Source organism: Halichoeres trimaculatus, unplaced genomic scaffold (assembly GCF_033239565.1).
Source record: "Halichoeres trimaculatus isolate MK-OKI-2021-1 unplaced genomic scaffold, fHalTri1.1 fHalTri1_scaffold_20, whole genome shotgun sequence".
Lineage (NCBI taxonomy): Eukaryota > Metazoa > Chordata > Actinopteri > Labriformes > Labridae > Halichoeres > Halichoeres trimaculatus.
This window is the reverse complement of record NW_027437198.1, coordinates 19,778,372-19,796,872: the sequence shown is the minus strand read 5'-3', so window position 1 is coordinate 19,796,872 and position 18,501 is coordinate 19,778,372. Positions and strand designations below refer to the sequence as shown.

General features: G+C 44.3%; 1 protein-coding gene across 7 annotated transcripts in view; it reads right to left on the bottom strand.

Moving 5' to 3' along the window:
• The window catches only part of bahcc1a (BAH domain and coiled-coil containing 1a), a 76,072-nt gene that overhangs the window by 24,782 nt on the left and 32,789 nt on the right, over window positions 1–18,501 (bottom strand). For 5 of the 7 annotated variants that reach the window (XM_074696089.1, XM_074696093.1, XM_074696092.1 and 2 more), the window contains exons 3-8: window positions 14,214–14,396; window positions 6,054–6,179; window positions 3,597–5,945; window positions 2,964–3,078; window positions 2,655–2,854; window positions 2,136–2,297 (exon numbers count right to left, since the gene is read on the bottom strand). In XM_074696089.1, the coding sequence (XP_074552190.1) occupies window positions 2,136–2,297; window positions 2,655–2,854; window positions 2,964–3,078; window positions 3,597–5,945; window positions 6,054–6,179; window positions 14,214–14,396 (3,135 nt within the window). The remainder of the gene's footprint in view (window positions 1–2,135; window positions 2,298–2,654; window positions 2,855–2,963; window positions 3,079–3,596; window positions 5,946–6,053; window positions 6,180–14,213; window positions 14,397–18,501) is intronic. The other 2 variants (XM_074696091.1, XM_074696096.1) reach the window with 1 other exon arrangement.

Genomic DNA, 18,501 nt, shown 5'->3' with positions numbered 1-18,501 from the left:
TCTCACATTTTACAGCAAAGACAGAGACAAATCTTTTCAAAATTATTTTTGAATTCACAGTACAACATCTCCCCCGGCACAGCAATCCCACACTCTCCTCCTTCCTGAAGAGAAAGCTGTATCTTTTAAGAAGTGTCTGGAGAATTTGCTGGAATGCTGGAAAAAATTCATGACAGTGATGAAATGTGAACAGATGATGGTCGAAAGTTGACCAGAGGTCAGAACACTGGGCTGGAAATGCACTCAGTGCAAAAGTCCCACCTGCTCAGCCAAACCACAGAAAATGCTCTATAAAAGGGTCCAACAGGAGGCTGAGTTCCCATGCCTGTGGGTGGACACCCCTTCTCATCATGGGGTTTTAGGAGCGTTACAGCTTCATGTGGGTGCTTCAACAGGTCCCCTTTGGAAAGCAGTGGGCCCGCACTATAAGAACTCTATTCTCTCACCCCGACTCGCCCTTCCATCCCTGTTCTCATAGACACAATAAAAATCCTTGTTCTGAGACATAAAATTGGATACGCAAATGTTTCCTGTGGGAAAGCTATTGCGGATGCATTTCCTCCCTCGGCTGAAACTCCTGTGGAGCACAGAAGGAAATGTACCGTTGAAGATTGTGAGCTAATTAAATGTCACAGCCTGTTCACTGAATATGTCTACAAAGAGTTTGAGAAGTGATCTTTCCCTCACCCAAACACTCTCACACCTTTTCCTCTATGTATGCATGAATGTTAGTGGAGCACGTACGGCATGAAGGTGTACTCTTGTCCCTATAAAGCTTAAATCTACTGAAGCTAAGATGGTGATTTGAATGGTGACTCCTTGAATGTTCATCTGTTTTGTATGAACAATGATCGAGTCCATTAAAGGCCAGTGGTAGGCAAACCTTGCCAGTATGATAAGTTTTTAACTTTCTGTTTTTGGGACTTGAGAACTCCCTTGAGAACTCACTTCTACATTGCTTGCAGCTGCCCATCTCCTCACTGGAAAACCCAAGCAGGACAGCATTTTCCCTCTTCTAGCCTCCCTGCACTGGCTCCTAGGTGCTTTTAGAATAGATTTTAAAATTTTACTTTGTGTTTTTAAAGTTCTTAATGGCTTTGCCCCTGAATGCCTGACCGAACTTTTTATTCCTCATGTCCCTGCCAGGATACTGAGATCAACTGGTCTGTGGCTTCTGGTCACCCCCAAAACAAGACTCAAAACTAAGGCTCCGTTTACACGACAACGTTTCATCCAAAAACGCTACAACGCACTAAAAGGAAAAATCTGCATTTACATGGAAATGCAGATGGACTGAAAACACTGTAGTTAATATTCCAGGCCTGTAGTTGGCGCTGAAACTGTCTTGTCCAGAAGACGCTTTTGGGAGATCTCTACCCAAGTACAGTTGAGCCGATCATCTGGTGCAACGGATGCACATTTTGTTGAAAGACAGCAGATTCAGCAGATTGAGCAGCACAAGCACAACACAGTAGTCCGTAACAATTGTAACAACGGTACTGTTGTACTGTTGTATGTGCAAAGCGGAGCGTGACATCAGTGTTTTTACTGAAAATGCCTACTTACTGTTTACACAGCAACGGTGTCAGCAGCATTTTAGAAAAAATCCAACCTGAAGGCCGTTTTCAAAAGTTTGCATTTTAGGTCGGCTAAAACGCTGTTTCCGTGTAAATGCGAGGCGGAAATACAACAAAACTGAAGATGACAGAGCTTTTGTGTCAGCTGCCTGCTCGCCGTGGAACAACTTGGCTTAACATATCTGCTCTGTGGGGTCAATTGAGGTTTTTAAATCTTCCCTCAAGACTCACCTCTTCTCCTTGGCTTTCAATCAAAGCTTAAATTGACCTCTGGCATAATTTTTAGTAAACTTTGAATTCATTTGATTCAATTTTTTTCATTTTATATTTGCTACAGTTTAATGTTTTTGTCTATCTTGGTATTGTTTCCTGTTACTTGTGCTGCTTCTAATCCCTACAGCACTTTGGTCAACTTTGGTTGTTTTAAATGTGCTCTGTAAATAAAGTTTGAGTTGAGTAGCTCATCGATTCTAACATTTGTGTGGCAGATCAAGAGTTTTGAAGTGCTGAGCTCACAGAATTTGCTTTATACAAAGATAATTCTAAGTTGTGGCATACCCAAATGATGAGTTGCAGGATGTGCAGGAGGTTCAGAGGGCAGAACCACCAGCTGGGCAGAGGGGTCCTGAGGCAGAGGCAGAACTGGCTGTAGAGGGCCTGACATGGCCGCAGAGAAACCTGGGGGAAGATTCTGGTGCAGAGCTGTGTGACCTATACCTGCTATAGAGACAAGACATAAGATAAGATTTGTTGCGGTCAGACAAAATTTAGGACGATGTATTTATGTATGGGTCATACTTTGAAATATGCAGTTAAAAACATCTCTGAATAATTGTTTCTTAAGCATAACATTAAGTTTCTTTCTCTAAATCCTACTGAAACATGAGATGATACAGGGCTCTGAGAATATTCAGATCAGTTGAGATAACCACAAGTTAGCGATTAAGCATTAAGCAACACATAATCAAACTTTGTGTTTGGCCCCTGAAATGCTGGGACAGGGCTCCTCTAGGACTTTCTAAATGGATTAAATCATGAAATATCAGCCTCTTCATTCCCAAGACTGTATTTCCTTACCATAAGAGTGCCCTGTCATCCAAAGGGAGGGGCTTCCAGTTCTTGGCATCCAGTGATGGTGGGCTGAATGTGCAGCCGGATCTCCTAACTGACCAGACTGGAGGGAAGCTCCGCCTGGGACCATGAGATGAGAGGTGAGGTCTCCGTGACAGCTGTTGGAGGGATGGATTCTTGCAAACTCGACCCTTTCTTTGTTATCCCTAGAATTACGACGGACAACAATAAGGAAAATCACATGACCACCGTTATATTGGCTTTTTTGTTTAAGTAATTGATTTATATTGGGTAACTAACTGTGCTATCTCTCACCTGATATATGCATCCCTCTCTCTGTCCAAACAAGTCAAACCTATCTGCTCCCCACTCATCCTCTTCCTCTCTTCTTCAGCGGCAGGATCTGAGGGGTACATTGAGCGGGGAAGTCCTGCGAGACAAAGATTAGTTTCATCATTCCTTTTCATTCTCGTGTCAAATGGCAATGACTTATTCTCAAGGCCCTTACCCTTAATCTGACACTACAATGACTCACTACAGGCTTCCGGCAATGATTTTTTACTTATTGCCTTTTTACTTTTGCATTTAGAATGTTTCTAAAATTTGCCCAACGCCAACCTATCCTCGTGTAATTCAGGTATCACATAATAGATTTTAATAAAATCAAAGAAAGTTGTAATAGTCTGAGGGCATGGTGCAGCCAACCATAGATAAAGTCATATTCAAAGTTTCAAGAAGCCATTGAAACTTAAAGAGATCCATTCACTAGAAAGTAAGGGTTTTCTCCTTTCTGCATAAAATATTTCCGCTCCTCTCTTTTCCTTCCCTGCTCTGTTGATTATTTCTCCCTGTTAAAGCCAAGTCACTGAAAGGTAAGAGATGAGAATAAAGTTGTTGATCCCTGTTCCCTGCAGCTCTGTTCATAGGGCAGTGATCTCGTCTGCTTACCTTTCACTGAAGGGTGCACTCTGCCCTGACGGTTGTTGGAGTGACTGTCTGCTGACCGGCAAGGTGGCTCTCTTTGTCTGGCCACCGCCACTGCAATTCCCACTGGTGGCTGTCGCACTTCAGTCTCTCCGTGACCTGTTTCTCCCATGTCCCTGCTCCGCCCACTGTAATCAGGACGTTCATTTTCGTTGGTCGGCCCCTTTCTGGAAGGTAGGGTCTGTTTGTTGACCTGCAGAGCACAGCTCCCACCAGCAGGACCTGATTTGAGGTTTCCCAGTCCCCCGAAGGGGCTCTTCTGGGAGAGAAGCAGTGGCTGTTGCTGGTTGCTGTACTTGAGTAAGCTTTTCATGGCACTGTTCTCCCCCTGAGTTGGTCCTTGGGGCTCTTGTTGCTGCTGTGGTTGCTGCTGTTGCTGACTGAGGGGAGGGACTGGGGGAGGTTGTGGAGGAGGCAAGCTCATTCCTGGCTGCTGTTGTTGTTGCTGCTGCTGCTGCTGTTGCTGGGAGTGCCCTCCAGTAGTTCCTAACTCCATGTAGGACTTCCTTTGCTCCTCCTCAGGTTGTGACATATGGTTTGGAGGCCTCATAGCCCAGGATGGCACTGGGGGCTGCTGGTGGTGGTGCTGCCCACTGCTGTTGTTGTAGCCATACGGAGACATGTCCATCTTTCTTTTTAACTCCTGGCTTGTTACTTGGTTCAACTCAGCAGGTGAAGGAGCATCTTGGCCAGGTCGGCCATGCTGCTGGTGGCGTATCCTGGCTACCTTTTGTCCGTCTCTCTGTAAGGAGCAGCTGACCCCAGGGCTGGGGCCGTGGGATGCTCCAGCCCCACCATGCTGGCTCATGCCTTTACTTCCAAGTGGAGAGGAGTTTGGTGGGGGACCCGGATGGGAACAGTCTCTGTAGGGTGAAGTGTTGACAGAATGAGGGACAGAGTGTCCAGCTTTTGGCCCCTGAGGCACTGAGGATCTAAACACATCCATATCCACACCAGTGTTGATACACTCAGCGCTTCTCGATCGTGCAACTTGGTGCTGCTGTTGGGGGTGCTGAGGCTGCAGTTGAGGGGGTGGAGGAAGCTGTGAGGGCTGAAGGTGTTGATGGTGGGATTGCATCCAGTCTGGTGCCTTCTCAGTCTCTCTGTATGGGTGCTGCTGTTGCTGCTGTTGTTGTTGCTGATGTTGCTGCTGTTGCTGCTGCTGTTTTCTGTGCCAACTACCATGGTGCCCACCACCTCCATTTTTTTCTATTACCTTGTCCTTTGTATTTCCACCTCCACCTCCCACTCCCACACCCTGGCAGTCAGGGTTACCAAGCTGGAATGGCCCACTGGTTTTGTCTCCCAGGTCTGCCACTGATGGTACAAATGTTGGCCCAGTGACTTTGCCTTCTCGCACCACATTTGCAGGCCCCCTCTCATGTGAAGCAGGGTTGGAAAGAGGAGCAGGAGGAGGTGGGCAGAAGAAATCTGGGTGGTGGTGTGTGTGGTGGGCATGATGTGGGTGGTGTGGATGACTCGGGTGGAGCTGAAGGCAGTGGAAGCCCCCTGGGTGAGGATGTGAATGGGGGTGAGAATGAGAATGCGGATGGGGGTGTGCCCCTCCCGCAGGAGAACCCATATGTAAGGGTGGAGGTACAGGGTAGGATAGAGAATGGTGAAGTGGTGCCTGACCCCTTTCTAGACAGTCTGATGGTTGTTCACTGATCCTCATCTCCCTGCTTACCCCCTCCTTGGTACAACGACTACTGCCACTGGACCCCATATGTCTGCTCTGGCTGCTACCTCCACCCCCCATAGCCCCAAGGGCTGTGCCCTCTCCACCACAGCTGGACATGGAGGCCTTGGCCCCCGCCCCGGCTCCCGCATCTCCATTTTGCATCTTGCCATTGTGCAAGCAGGCACTGAGGGGCTTCCCCATAGTCTGAGGGTGTTCCTTGCTGTATTCCATTGTAAGCGATGTCTTGTGTCTGTCCATTGCCCTACTGTTGACCTCCTCCAGGGGTAGTGGGTGCTGTGGATAGTGGGGATGCTGTTGATGTGGGTGGGAATGGTGGTGGTGGTGGTGGTGTGTGGGCTGGGGCGGCTGGTGGCTATGGTGCTGTTGGTGCTGCTGCCTTTCCTTTGCATCTTGTTTGCTGCTGGACCTCTCCTTGTCCTTGACTGGCCCCACTCCTCTCTCCACCGACCCCTCCTTGAGACCTTTATGTAGACCTGTCCCCACACCTGGATCTCTTTCTCTGCTGCAGGACCCCTGAGAGTGCCCCGAGTTTGCCCTGGACATAGGTGGCAGACTGTGATTGGCTGAGATGAGAGGTGGTTGGGACGGCAGACTACGAAGATAGAAATTCTCTGATGTGGGGAAAAAAGAAAGGGAAGTCAGAACAAATAAACCAGTCAACAAAGAGAAAAACAAATGTCTTATTTCTGTCTGATTAAACTAATCATCACATGACTCACCTTTTTGGGTGTCATAGAAACGGTGCTGGCCATAAAGAACTCCACTGTTGGCATGGTGATCTAAGTGGCTCATGGGAAGGAAAGTGTGGGCCAAACTCCCTGAGAATCGAGGATACCCTGGAGCTGCTGAGATGGATAGCAGAAAGAAACAGAGAGGACTGATAAGACAGGACAATAACCACCGAGATGCAGTTATTCAGACTAACCCTGCATAATCCTTCAGGTCCAATGCAGCTGGTGGTGTTCATACGCAAATAAGTACTGGCTCCGCCTGTCATGTTTGCCTTCCCTGCTTGAGTTAAGAATGCAAACAATACCAGACAAGCCTGGGGATTGGTGTAATGTATGAAATTTGTCTTCGAAACATATGGCTCTCCATTTCTCTCCCACAACTGGCAGTGGCACCTCTATCCATCTGAATGGAGTGATAAGGGTGGATTCAAAGCTTGTTTACTACAAAGAAAGAGCTGCGAGGCTGACCTTGACTGACCTACATCAGGGGTAAAAGGTCATATGGATGTAAAGGCTGTAAGCCAGTACACCTGGGCCTATTTTATCAAGCCCATCTGGAGAACATTTACACCACAACCAAACACTAAACTCATTTTGCGTGGGACATTGGAAAAAAAAAAAATCACAAAGGACTTTGAAGGTGGAGGGCGGAGAGAGAACATGGATTGAGATGAAAGCCAAACGCAATATTAGGACAAAGAAACAACATCACTATGACAACCCACTTCTTGTGCAAGTGGCTGATTACAACATCAAAACAAATTAATCAAAATTAGATGATCTCTATCTCTCATACGATGCACTTAATTATTCGCTATGGTTGCAAGAAAGACATTTAGGAGAAAAGGAAAGCGCTGGATGCAAAAATAGTGCCGCTTAGGTGTATGAGAAAAGTCAAGCAGAGCATTCCCCGCTGACCATCTTACATAATGCAATATTAAAAAGTATGAAAACTGCTTGAATGAATAAATAAGAGAAAATTATCATGTCGACACTGACATGAGGATGAGCTGATGTCAGGGAAGAAAGTGAATAAGAAATGCTAAAGGAAAACATAAACCAGTTTGAGTGTTTCACTTTTGATGCAAGTGATTGTGATCAAAATAGAAGTCTCCTGTCCGGCAGCACAACGTATAAGCATCCCAGTGACCTCTGAGTCATCTACAGAGTCCAGGTGGTTCACGTCTCCTTTTCTCTGCTTTTGCACCTGTCTCACCCTCCAGCCTCACTTTCAAACACAGCTCGCAGACGGAGTGAGGGAAGGAGGAGGGGGATAAAGGGAGGAAAACATGGCTCTACAAGCTAAATGAAAGACAGACGTATTTGTGTTGGCAAGCGTGCGACCTTATCCACGAAAGCGCAGATGCAATTCATTTGGCCTTGTGTGTGTATGTGTGTTTTCGCCCGCACAGCACTGTGGTTTTAACAGGAGCTAAGAGTGTGGAATATCTCACTTTCCAACGTTGGAACAATGAGGTTGGTGCTGTGAGCCCGTTCAGTGGAGGGAGGAGTGTTGTGGTGGGCTTAATGACCCCGTCTCCGAACGGCCTCAGCCTGCTCCCCTCTTAATTAATAAAATGCACAGAAAGGGCAAACAGTCCTGCAATAACACATGAGGTGCTTCTTTCTGAGGATAATGTGGTGATAATTACACACCCTCACTTTTTCTGCATCTTTCTCTTTGTTTCACCTGTTTTCCTACCTCTCTCACGCTGTTCTCTGTCTCTCTTTTATTGTCTCCGTGTCTTTCTATGCTGTCATGATTAATAAGCACACATTTATGCCAATTCATCTACAGTGGAAGGAGGGGGTTCCTTTGTTAAAGCAAGACGTTTTCTCTGATTTTCTGAGGGGAGAAAAGCATCGAGCTGTTTGGCAGTCTTTATCCAAGCTGGTAGAGGGGCTTTTTTTTTTTCTGCGGCAGCATGTTGTTTGTGAGCGTGACGATTGACGGCGTAATCCCTTTTCACAGCGTGGTCTGGCTGTGCCCGATAATGCCAGCCCGCTCAGTTTCAGCATGCCCTCCATTGGGGCGGCAAGAGGGGGACTGCTGGGCACGGCAGAGCCCATTCAGCCATTAATCTGGCTGGGACAAGGGAGGCTGCTGCCGCTGCTCCTGCTGCAGGCGACGTGAGCAGGGTCTTAGTGCAGTCTGCTGACTGCACAGCAGCCGCACTCTCTTCTGCTCCTTCCACACACTCACACACACACACATAAACAACTCCGCATTGGCAAGTGAATGGCAGAGGGGAGTTCGCAGCACATGCCCTCCTTTCCACAGGCGGAGCAGGGGCGAGAGGCAGAACGAACAGAGCCGCATCCCAGGGAGGGATTTCTAGAAGTTCTGGAGGTATTTCTCACAGCATGGTGGGTTAAGAGAAGCAGGCCGACAGGGAGGACAAAGAAGGGGGCTGGATATAGAACAGCACCTAGAGGCAGAGCAGAATTAAGCCTGCTGAATTAAAAGCAGATGACAGTCGTTTTGCTCTAGCGTGGAACCATTCGCTTGAGAACCTGTTCTGAAGACACCAGCATGTCCAATTGCAGATGAGGGTGCCTTTAATTTCCAAATCATAATAAAATAAACTCAGAACTGAGGATTGTCTCCAAAGAGATAGCCGTAACATTTCAGAGACAGAGGGACAGGAAGAGAGCACAGCAGAGGACGAACCAAAAGGGGAGGAGGAGCAGGTTTAGCTGCCTGTCAGGTCCGCTAATTGAGAAAAAGTGACAGAACCATCAAGACACAGAGGAGGTGGAGGAGGAGGGGTTTGGTGGAGGAGGGGCAGTGCTGTGCTGGATCTCTTTAGGTTTGACTAATTGAAAGGAAGGGATGCAGGCTGGCACGAGAGGCAGAGAGAAGGAGCGGGAATGAAAGAGGCAGGAGTATGGAAGAGAGGAGAGGTGGGGGGTGCTGTTTAAATCCCACCAAAGGAAAAAGCTAGCAACTGCTAACAGAAGGAAAGATGGACAACTGAAGATAGGCTTGGAAAGGCATATCAAACAGAAGTGGATTAGACAGGTGTGTGTGCATGCGTGTGTGTGTGTGTGTCTATATGTGTTGACAGAAATATGAGAGTGCGATTGTTTTTGGCATAACGTAAGAAGTCATTTGGATTTCAGCCAGCTGGCCTCAGGCCTGTGAGGAGGTTTTTTATGGTCCATTTTTCTTTTCTAATTTTTCTGCTCAGTTGATTCAGAAAGGTTCATTCACATGGATCCAAACACAAAAATAAATCACCTGAACGCTCAAAGGGACCTAATCCATTTCACCAAGTGCTATGAAGAACATTTTACATTACACTTATTAAAACAGTCACAACACTCTTTGTCAGAGAGGGCAGGGCTCCCCTTATAGGGTAAACAGACAATCCCATGTGTGGCAGACACAATGGCTCTTACTGTATCTGGCAATCAATCTGAAAAGAGAAGCATGAAAAACCTTTTTAATCCTTGCTCCCCCCAAAAACCATGAAAGCAAGTAATGGTTCAGTTCTTGGCATTGTCACCCATTGCAAATATGTCAGTGTTTGTATGACAGGATACCGTACACTTTCTTTCCTCAAAACATTACCTTTTCAAACAAGACTTCACAACACCAAATTTACTCGCTCTCTGCCAAACTCATCCTGATCCTGGAGCGTTCTCCCTCTGTTATGTGGAGAAGTTATTTATAGGTTTGCTTAATGTGTCACTCAGCTAATGGTTTGTCGCACAGGCTCCCAGTAGATATGTGGTCTGTATGCATGACTTCCCCCGCTCTCTCCGAACAGACTCAGACCGTTTCAGAGCCAGTCTCTGCTGATGCAAATGAAGCTGCATCTCTTTCTCTCAGATGTGGTCTTCAAACCAATGAAATCAATCTTTTCAAAGGTTTGTGCTACTTCTTATTGAATACTGCAGTTAACTGCCATTTAAAAAGCTACATCTTACCTATGTATATTAAACATTTTCTCAGTTATTATAAAAATAACAGAGTCTGTGAGGATTTCACAAACCTGGAAAATGCCTCTCTCAATGCTTTCTCGTACAAGAGGAATAAAATATTGACACAGATGTATTTCCTCAATTTAAACTCTGATTTAATTATTGATACACCAAGGCTAAATATTAGTACCTTCAGTGGAAATTTAAAAAAAAATTTCTAACAGATTTCTTTACAGTTTGATTGACTAAGTCACTCCTTGCAGTGGTGCTTAATGTGTGGATGAGAGTAACGTGAACAGCAGTTAATTGGCCGAAGAAAAAGAAGTTGACAGCTGCATAATAAAAGTAGACAGTGTGATGTCAGACAGCAGTGGAAAGAGGCTATGAAATGAGCTAGCTTCTTCCAAAAATAAAACAAAAAGGGAGAAAAGAGTACTTCCAGATTTTCATTCTGACACAAGGGGTAAGGATGAAGGAAGGTGGAGGATGAACTCAAGTCTAGAGATAGTTTCAAGAACCTACACAAGGTGGACTTCACATACTGTGGAGTGCAGGTTTTTTTCAGTGGTGCTCATATTCAAGAAATTTCATTGAGTGCTGTTGAGAAATAGAAGCTGGTTGACCCTTTTGTTTGTTGGTTGTCACAGCAATAATGACCTCAGCTGTTTGAGGGACAATCTTTCAGGCCAACATAAAAACTGTTTGTTGATCTTTCAGTAAAGGAATAAAATATAAAACAGATAAATTTGTTTAACTTACTTCAAGATATGCCTCAATTTTAGATATATGTGTATTTTTTTAATCTGATTTAATTCAGTCGGACAATGTTTCATTTGTTTACTGTGGTGATACATACATGTTATATGTTTAATCGAGAGATTGTTATGATGAGTGGGGCACGTGATGTGTATAGCAGCACCGCTTAAGTTGTCCGCCTGAACTAGCTCACACCTCAATCCATTTATAAATCATTATATGAATGTCTAGCAATCTATCTATGAATACAGTATCCTTAAATTATGAAATCATTATTGCAGTCTAAGAACGCATTGTGTATTCTATTTTACCACATCGTATAATATTGTATCATATAATGCTTAACATTAGGACTGGAACGATATGAAATTCTCGCGATTTGATTCTATTACAATTTTTGGGGTGCCGATGAGATGTGAATAACGATGGTTTAATATTTACAATTTTTGCGTTTTTTTGTTTGTTTGCTTTTAACACCAGACCAAGTAAAAAAGTTGAATGATAATGATAATGTCTAAAGACTAAATCAGGAGCCATATTTTCTTATAAAAAGCACATCAGAGAGAAACATTTCACCGCCTGCTGGAGAAATGTGGTAACTTTTTCTGATCTAGTTTATAAACAAACATTGAAATAAAGAATTTGAATCTGAAAAAAGAAAAAGGATTTTTTTTAGATGAGAATCCCAATTTTAATATTGTCAATGGAAAAATCTTGATATATTGTTTTTTGATTTCTTCTCCCACCCATACTTAACATGTAACATCCTCACGTATTATAATGTATTATAATGTATCATAATGTATCGTAACATGTGGTACGGTATCATGTATTGCACATAGCAAGTTATCAAGTTATTGCATTGTATAATCTTGTATTATATCGTAATGTAGCCTATCATATTGAATAATGTAATGTAATGAATAGTGTCATAATTATTCATTATGAGATTAGCAGTCAAGGCTTTCATGGGGTCTCTTGTGTCAATAAAGGAGTCTCAGACCCCCTTTAACCTCCATGTATTCCGCAAAGTGAGTGTATCGTAGCATATTGTAGCATATTGTAGCATATTGTAGCATATAATCACAAATTAGCCAAGTGGCAACCTCTGGTATCAAAATATGAGGAAATAAACTGTTCATCGAAAGTCCGCTTGAGGCTGGCTCCAGAAGCACCAGAATCTACATCACAGAAGAAATCACGTTTACAGACCAGGACAAAAAAAAAAAAGACTCTGGCCTGGATAGCTAATTTTGCTAATGGCTCAAACTGTACAGGGAATGATTTCTTTTCCAAGTCAGCATCTTAGAAGATTTTAAGATTGCAAGTTTGCCCAATCAGAGACACAGCTCCCTGCAGCTTTCACTGTGGAGGCTCAATGCCCTCCCCATGTCTAGGATGGCTCCCACTGACAATATGCTTCAAAACTCTGTTTCAGAAGCAGATGAGTTACTTTATTTGCAAGGTTGTCCAAACCAAGAGGCAGCGGTAGAAATATGGCTATCACCAGATAATCAACTGTCCCTGCCTTGGTTTTGATTTTTAAAAACTTTCTTTTATAAATCTATTGGTATAATCTGAATGGGCCAAAATTGGATTTTTGGCTGGAGGTCCAAACAAGTCCAAAGTGACTAATGAGATTATTATTTCACATCAATAAACGGTGGCTTCTGGGGTTTTGTGAAAAATTGCCCGGGGAACAGAAGAGACAAAGATATTCTGCACTGTGACAGGTGACAGGTATGTGCTGGAGACACAAGCATCAAACAATGATCTTTGAATGCACAATTTGCATGCAGCTCCTTTAAAAATGCTCTCAGAAAAACAAAAAAGGAAAAAAAAAATCCAGAGAATATCTTTAAGGTTACAAGTTACACACTAATGCGCTGACACATACACGCACTATTCAGCGCCTGCTCTGCTGCTGCTGGTGGGGTTCTGCTGACACCCGGAGAGAGCAAGCGAGAGTCTGGGTAATTGTGCCGCTCATTTTGATGACTTGCTTTTTATGCAAAACAGGAAAAAGACAATATGCAATTATCTTGAGGAGGGAACAGCTGAATGTGGTTGATGAACAGTCTGGATTCAATCATGCTCTTAGTGCGTTATATGCAATTAAACTGCAATAGAGATAATGGCCTCCATTGCCAACTGAGTAATAATCCCAGTCATAATCACCTCCATTACTTTTATTAGGCTTGGCATTATCATCATCACTCTTATTAATATTATTCTACTTTTCCACAAGAAGAAAATCTTTGACAGTGAAACCCTGAAACTATGAGGTGAAAGAAACACGAGTGTTAAAAGATTTGTTTTTGGAAAAAACGTCTGATACTCTGAATTATTTTGCATTCTGGTTTATTTTTGTCTTCTTGTTAAAATTCCTGATCGTACCTCGTCTACACTTTAGATGCCCCCTGACTCAACCTTTAAAAAGTTAAGTGGAAGTAGGGAAAAGGAGTTGGGAGGTGTCCAATGCCTTAATACACATAAACAGAAACACAAAACGAAAGACAGAAAAAAAGCAGACAGCATCTCAGCTGCACTGCACCCAATCAGCTAAACATCATGCAACTGGGGCGCCGCTGATCAGTGACCACAAATAACAAACACTCCCCCACTAGCTTTGCCTCCTGGACTAACAGCTGGGCTATTCTTAGGAAATATATAAATGATTGCAAGAAGACTGAATGAGAAAATATGTCAACTTCAGAGACTGCAGTTCACTTTATAGAAAGAAACCATCACATCATGTAATTACTTAAAGATAATAAGCGTGTAGATCTTAAAGTGAAAGACGTGAAGTCACAGGAAAGCAGACCCTGCATTAATGTATCAGTGGGTAGGAGCTCTTACATTTATCTGACATCCTTTGCATTTGAAATTCCCTGAAATACCCAAGCAGACTAATCTGTCTTCTCTATCCTTGCCTGACTTCCTGTCTGTATCCAGGCTGAAATGTGGCGACTGTATGTTTGTGTGCGTGGCTGTATATTCCTGACTGTGCATGAACGTCTGTACATAGGGATGAAGTTTTATGCTTAACATTGGGTGGGAACCACCCTATTAAACTGTGATGTAGACACCAGCTGAAAGCTCTGCAATCACTGCAACTTTTTACTGGCTTGCTCGTGCTGCTTCACAGAATCCTGAGTGACATTCCTGCTGACGTGAATCCAATACTGCAAGATTCCTTGGCTGAACTTTTGACCCTGTGTCCCTATCCAGAAACCAGGGTACAATGTTCAGTTCTAAACATGAGGTTTCCCGGACCTATTTTGGAGTACAAATAAAAGGGTGGGAGCCTGGCCTTTGCTTGATAATTACAAGTTGATGGTGGAATGCTATAACACAACCTAAAAATATACAGTATCAGTAACAATACACCCTGCAAAGCTCTGTCCCCAGACGACGCTGTGAGATGAGGGGGTGAGGCTTGTGGGAGTGTGTGACTTGAGGTACCTTCATGTGAATGGGGAAACCAGATTTGCGAGGCGCTGGAGTGGGGTCCGCCCCGGAAGGAGGGTGAGGAGGGCGAGGAGGGTGGCCGGGAAGGGTGAGGCGGATGGGAAGGGGGGGTACCCAGACTACTGGCCAGAAAGGTCCCCATGAAGGAGGCGGAGGAATTGCCCATCAATCCACTGCCTGCGTACCCACAGGGACAAAGTTGGGGAGAAAGAACATGGTTAGAGTCAGAGGAGTGCATGTACACAGAGAGCATGAGAGTGACCGAAATCAAGAAAAACTCCAGATGTAGATGTTGAAAGTTGGAGTCAAGCAGCTTTCTAGGTGGAATTATTATGATAGGCAGAGTTGATCGCTACCCTGGGGAGAGTGTGTGTCTTTGTGTGTGTGTGTGTGAGCTGAGACTGAGTGCGAGACTCTCCTCCCCCTCACTGACAGCCCAGTCCTCTCCCCTCGTCTTCTCTCCCCTCACACCACCTCTCCCCATGGGCAGACAGAGGTCTCATCTCACAGCTGAGTACACACTTTCTCAGGCTCTCTCCCTCTCGCTCTCACACACTTTTGCTCCTGCTCCCCAGTGTCCCTTTCTCAATTTCTCTCCCTCCCTCCATTATCTTATGCTCTCCATCTCTCACTTTCATGCCCTCAATCTTTTTCATTGCTCTGCTCCATTTCACCTCCTCTCTGTCTCTCTTTCTTTCATTCCTCCTTTCTCCTGGCATGACTCTGACATCGTATTCATATGTTCTTCTTTGGCTCCATTTCGACGTTTCGCTTCTTCCTCTTTCCTCTTTCTGCTTTGTCACAGTGGCCCCTTTCCTTCCTCCGTCCCACCTCTGAGAGCTCTTTCCTCTGTCGCTCCTCTCCCTTCTTTCCCTCCGACACATTGCATTGCTTTGCTTTGTTCTTTAACATAATGATGGTACCAGCCAAGCAATCTGTCCCTGGCTGGCTGAACTGTGTGTTTAACAAGACTATGATGAGTAATTGACCATTCGTAGCAACGCCCGTGTGACTGGGGGCTGATTGTCTATTATGCATTGCTGGGCAAGTCGGAGAAAACACACTGATTAACCACTGCTTAAATTACATTCCCATTACGCGCCCGCCAGTGCACTTGAGCGAGGGGCCCGGGTCCCCGGCTCTTTGCACATTCATTTCCCCCTAGTCACACCGCTGTGAAGCCTCATGCATATGTATGAAGATGCCTGGATGAGAGCACACATGCACATATGTGCACAAACACACATTGGTGGTGCATACATCGTGCACGCGTTGTGAAAACGGAGAGGAGAGTGACATGGTAAAAAAATTCATTAGCAGCCCCTCGTGACGCCCTGATCTAACAGGGAACGCCGGGTGATTTGATTTTCTTTAAGCGTGAATCAGTGCAAACATGAATCGATCGTTTTTCTGGGAGTGTGAGAACAATTGTGTGGAAGTCTTAATCAGCCAGCCGGTGAGTGAGCACATCCTCTGGGCAGACAGCAGGAATAAACCCATCAGTCTGCTGCTTGCCCCTGTACCGTAAAAGCCTGTGGCTCAAGGGCCAGAGCACGGGTGCATGCAGACACACACACACATACACACACAAATACACTTCCTGCATAGAAATAGGCATTGGACACGCATTCTCACACACATCCAGGCACAGCTCTGTCACCAGAGCCCCAGACAGGTGGAAATCCCCCACAATCCCCAACCTTACAGAGCTCTTCCTCGAAAAACAGCCTTAAAACCAGACATGTGTGTTTGTGTGTTTCCTGTTGGTCAACTCAGGAACTCAAAAAAGAACAAAAACATCTCCTCAGTGTTTATGATTTTAAAAATATTATCACAATCCAAACAAATGGAAAATGGAAAGTTGCATTCGTTGGCAATTGCTGATCAACATTCCTACATAAAAAAAATAAATAAAAAGATTCATCAAGAACCAGATTTTGGAGTGAGGATGGGTCAAAATTGATGAATGCTGGCATGTTAATTTACTCAATGTCAAAAAAATCCATTTTGAAAGTGCTATATATAATCATTTTACTGGTTTCTTTCACCTCATAGTTTCAGGTGTAATACAGTATTCCTAGGGATGGGTACCTTTCACATTTGAAATAATTTGGTACTGATGCCCAGTACCTGGCAATTGGTATCAGTACTGATTTTTGGTGCTTTTGTGTGTGTTTAGGTAGTAAAAAATACTAATTTGTTTGATAAAAAATCTCAAAGTTTTTCAGTTTCACATAATTATATAAACTTGCATTGACGTGTTCATGTCAATCAAGGAAAATCGCCTACACTTCCACTCTCTCACAGTCCCAAGGATGGGTTTAGGTTTTGAAACATGGCACCCTTTGATTTTGCGTGAAAACAGAACAGAATCTGGTCAGCACTCATGAAAGTACCTAATTTGGTACCTTTTCCTAGGTATTCTAGCCTGCAGGCTAGGGATGGGTACCTTTCACATTTGAAACCAGTACCTGGCAATCGGTATTGGTACTCATCAGTACCATTTTTTGTTACTTCTGTGTGTTTATGTGTGAATAAATATAAATTTGTTTGATAATAAAACCCCAAAGATTTTAAATTTGACATATTCGTTTTCCCAATACATATATACCCGTGCAATGCTGTGTTTATGTCCAGCATGGAAAATTGCCTACTCTTCTACTCTTTCACTGTCAGAAGGATGCGTTTCGGTACCTAAGCAAGGGACCTTTTGATTTTACTTGTATCAGTACTCGGCACTACCGATGGAATACAGGTAGTACCTTTTAGGAGTAAAGGAAAAAAACAAAAATGGACATATTTGGAATTTCTTGTTTGACAATATCACAATTGGGATTCTTTGTCGGAAAAACTTTTTTTTTTTTTTTTTTGCAAAATTGAATTCTTCATTTCAGTCTTTGTTTATAAACTAGATTTGAAAAAAGTTACCACTTTTCTCCAGCAGAGGGGGAAATGTTTCTGTCTGACTCAAGGGTTAAATCTTAAATGCCCAGGAATCGCAATTTAATAAAATCGGCACCCCAAAAATCATAAAAGAAACAAATCTCGAGAATAGCATATCGCCCCAGCCCTAGTATCCATAGAAGTACCTAATTCGGTACCCATCCCTACTGCAGGCAACTTTTGATTGTATCAAAGCTCTTCGCTAACCAGATTAAATAACATAATGCAAACTGCATTTAGTAGCAAAAACAGAAGAAGTTTCTGGAAACACTGGTGTAAATATCCACATTACTGGTTCTATGTCGTTACCATTGGATTTATCTCACCTGAAGCTTCTCTGGAATCCTTCCTTTTCTACTTTTCAAGACTGCCACCTTGAATCACCCCTGACCCTTCATGTGCCCGTTAGCAGAGCTCTATAAAGTGTACTGTGGGCAATGAGGGGGATGGGCTGTGGCCAGCACACTTTGTAGGCTCACATCCAGCCACCATCATCCAGACACCCAGGGCTCCTGTATGGCACCACCCTGCACATTGCACAATCCTCTGCCCTCTCTTTCTGCCTGTCGCCCCCAGGAACCCCAGCTTTCCTCAGCGCCTCAGGCTCACATAAATCAGCTAATCCTCCTGCATTATTAACAGCCTCGCCCCAGAGAGGGAAAGAGAAAGGGTGAGAGAGACACGGAGTGACAGAGAGAGGCTGCGGAGCCCTTCTTCACACAGTGAGCCGAGGAGAGGCTCTGCAAGGAAGACAATGAGAAGAGAGGAGAGGGACAAAGAGAAAGACTAAGTGTCAGGTGAAGGGATCTTTGAAGTTTAAGCTGATGTTTGGGGTGAAGAAGAATCTTCAGAGGGACTCAAACAGGAAGTCTGTCCCACAACACCTGATCACAACTCTCTGTTTTCCAGTTTTGGCACGCTCATGCTGGAACAAGGGCTGGACATTGGTTTCAAACTGAACTGTGACACAGGGTAATCATCTAGACCTTCACCTCTGTCACATTGGGTCTTGCTGACTCCACCAACTGTCACTCAGGGAGGAACTCCTCCCCCAGTATTGGGCTCCCGCTGAGTGATATACCTTGCACAAGACTGCAGAAACACCCCTGAATTCTTAACACAGCTGAATCAAGAAGCATGAGTAACCCTCACAAACCCTCCCTAAATTCATGTAAGCTCTAATGAATCAGAGGTGTCTGTGAGAAAGCACACAGGTTATAAAAGTGGGCTGGTCTACTGCAGTGTTTGGGTAGTTAATGTTTGGGTGTCAACCAAAGCAGTGCAGAACAAGTGGAGCAAAAGGTTTGAGGCATGACAGCACCAGAGCTGGACTCAACAT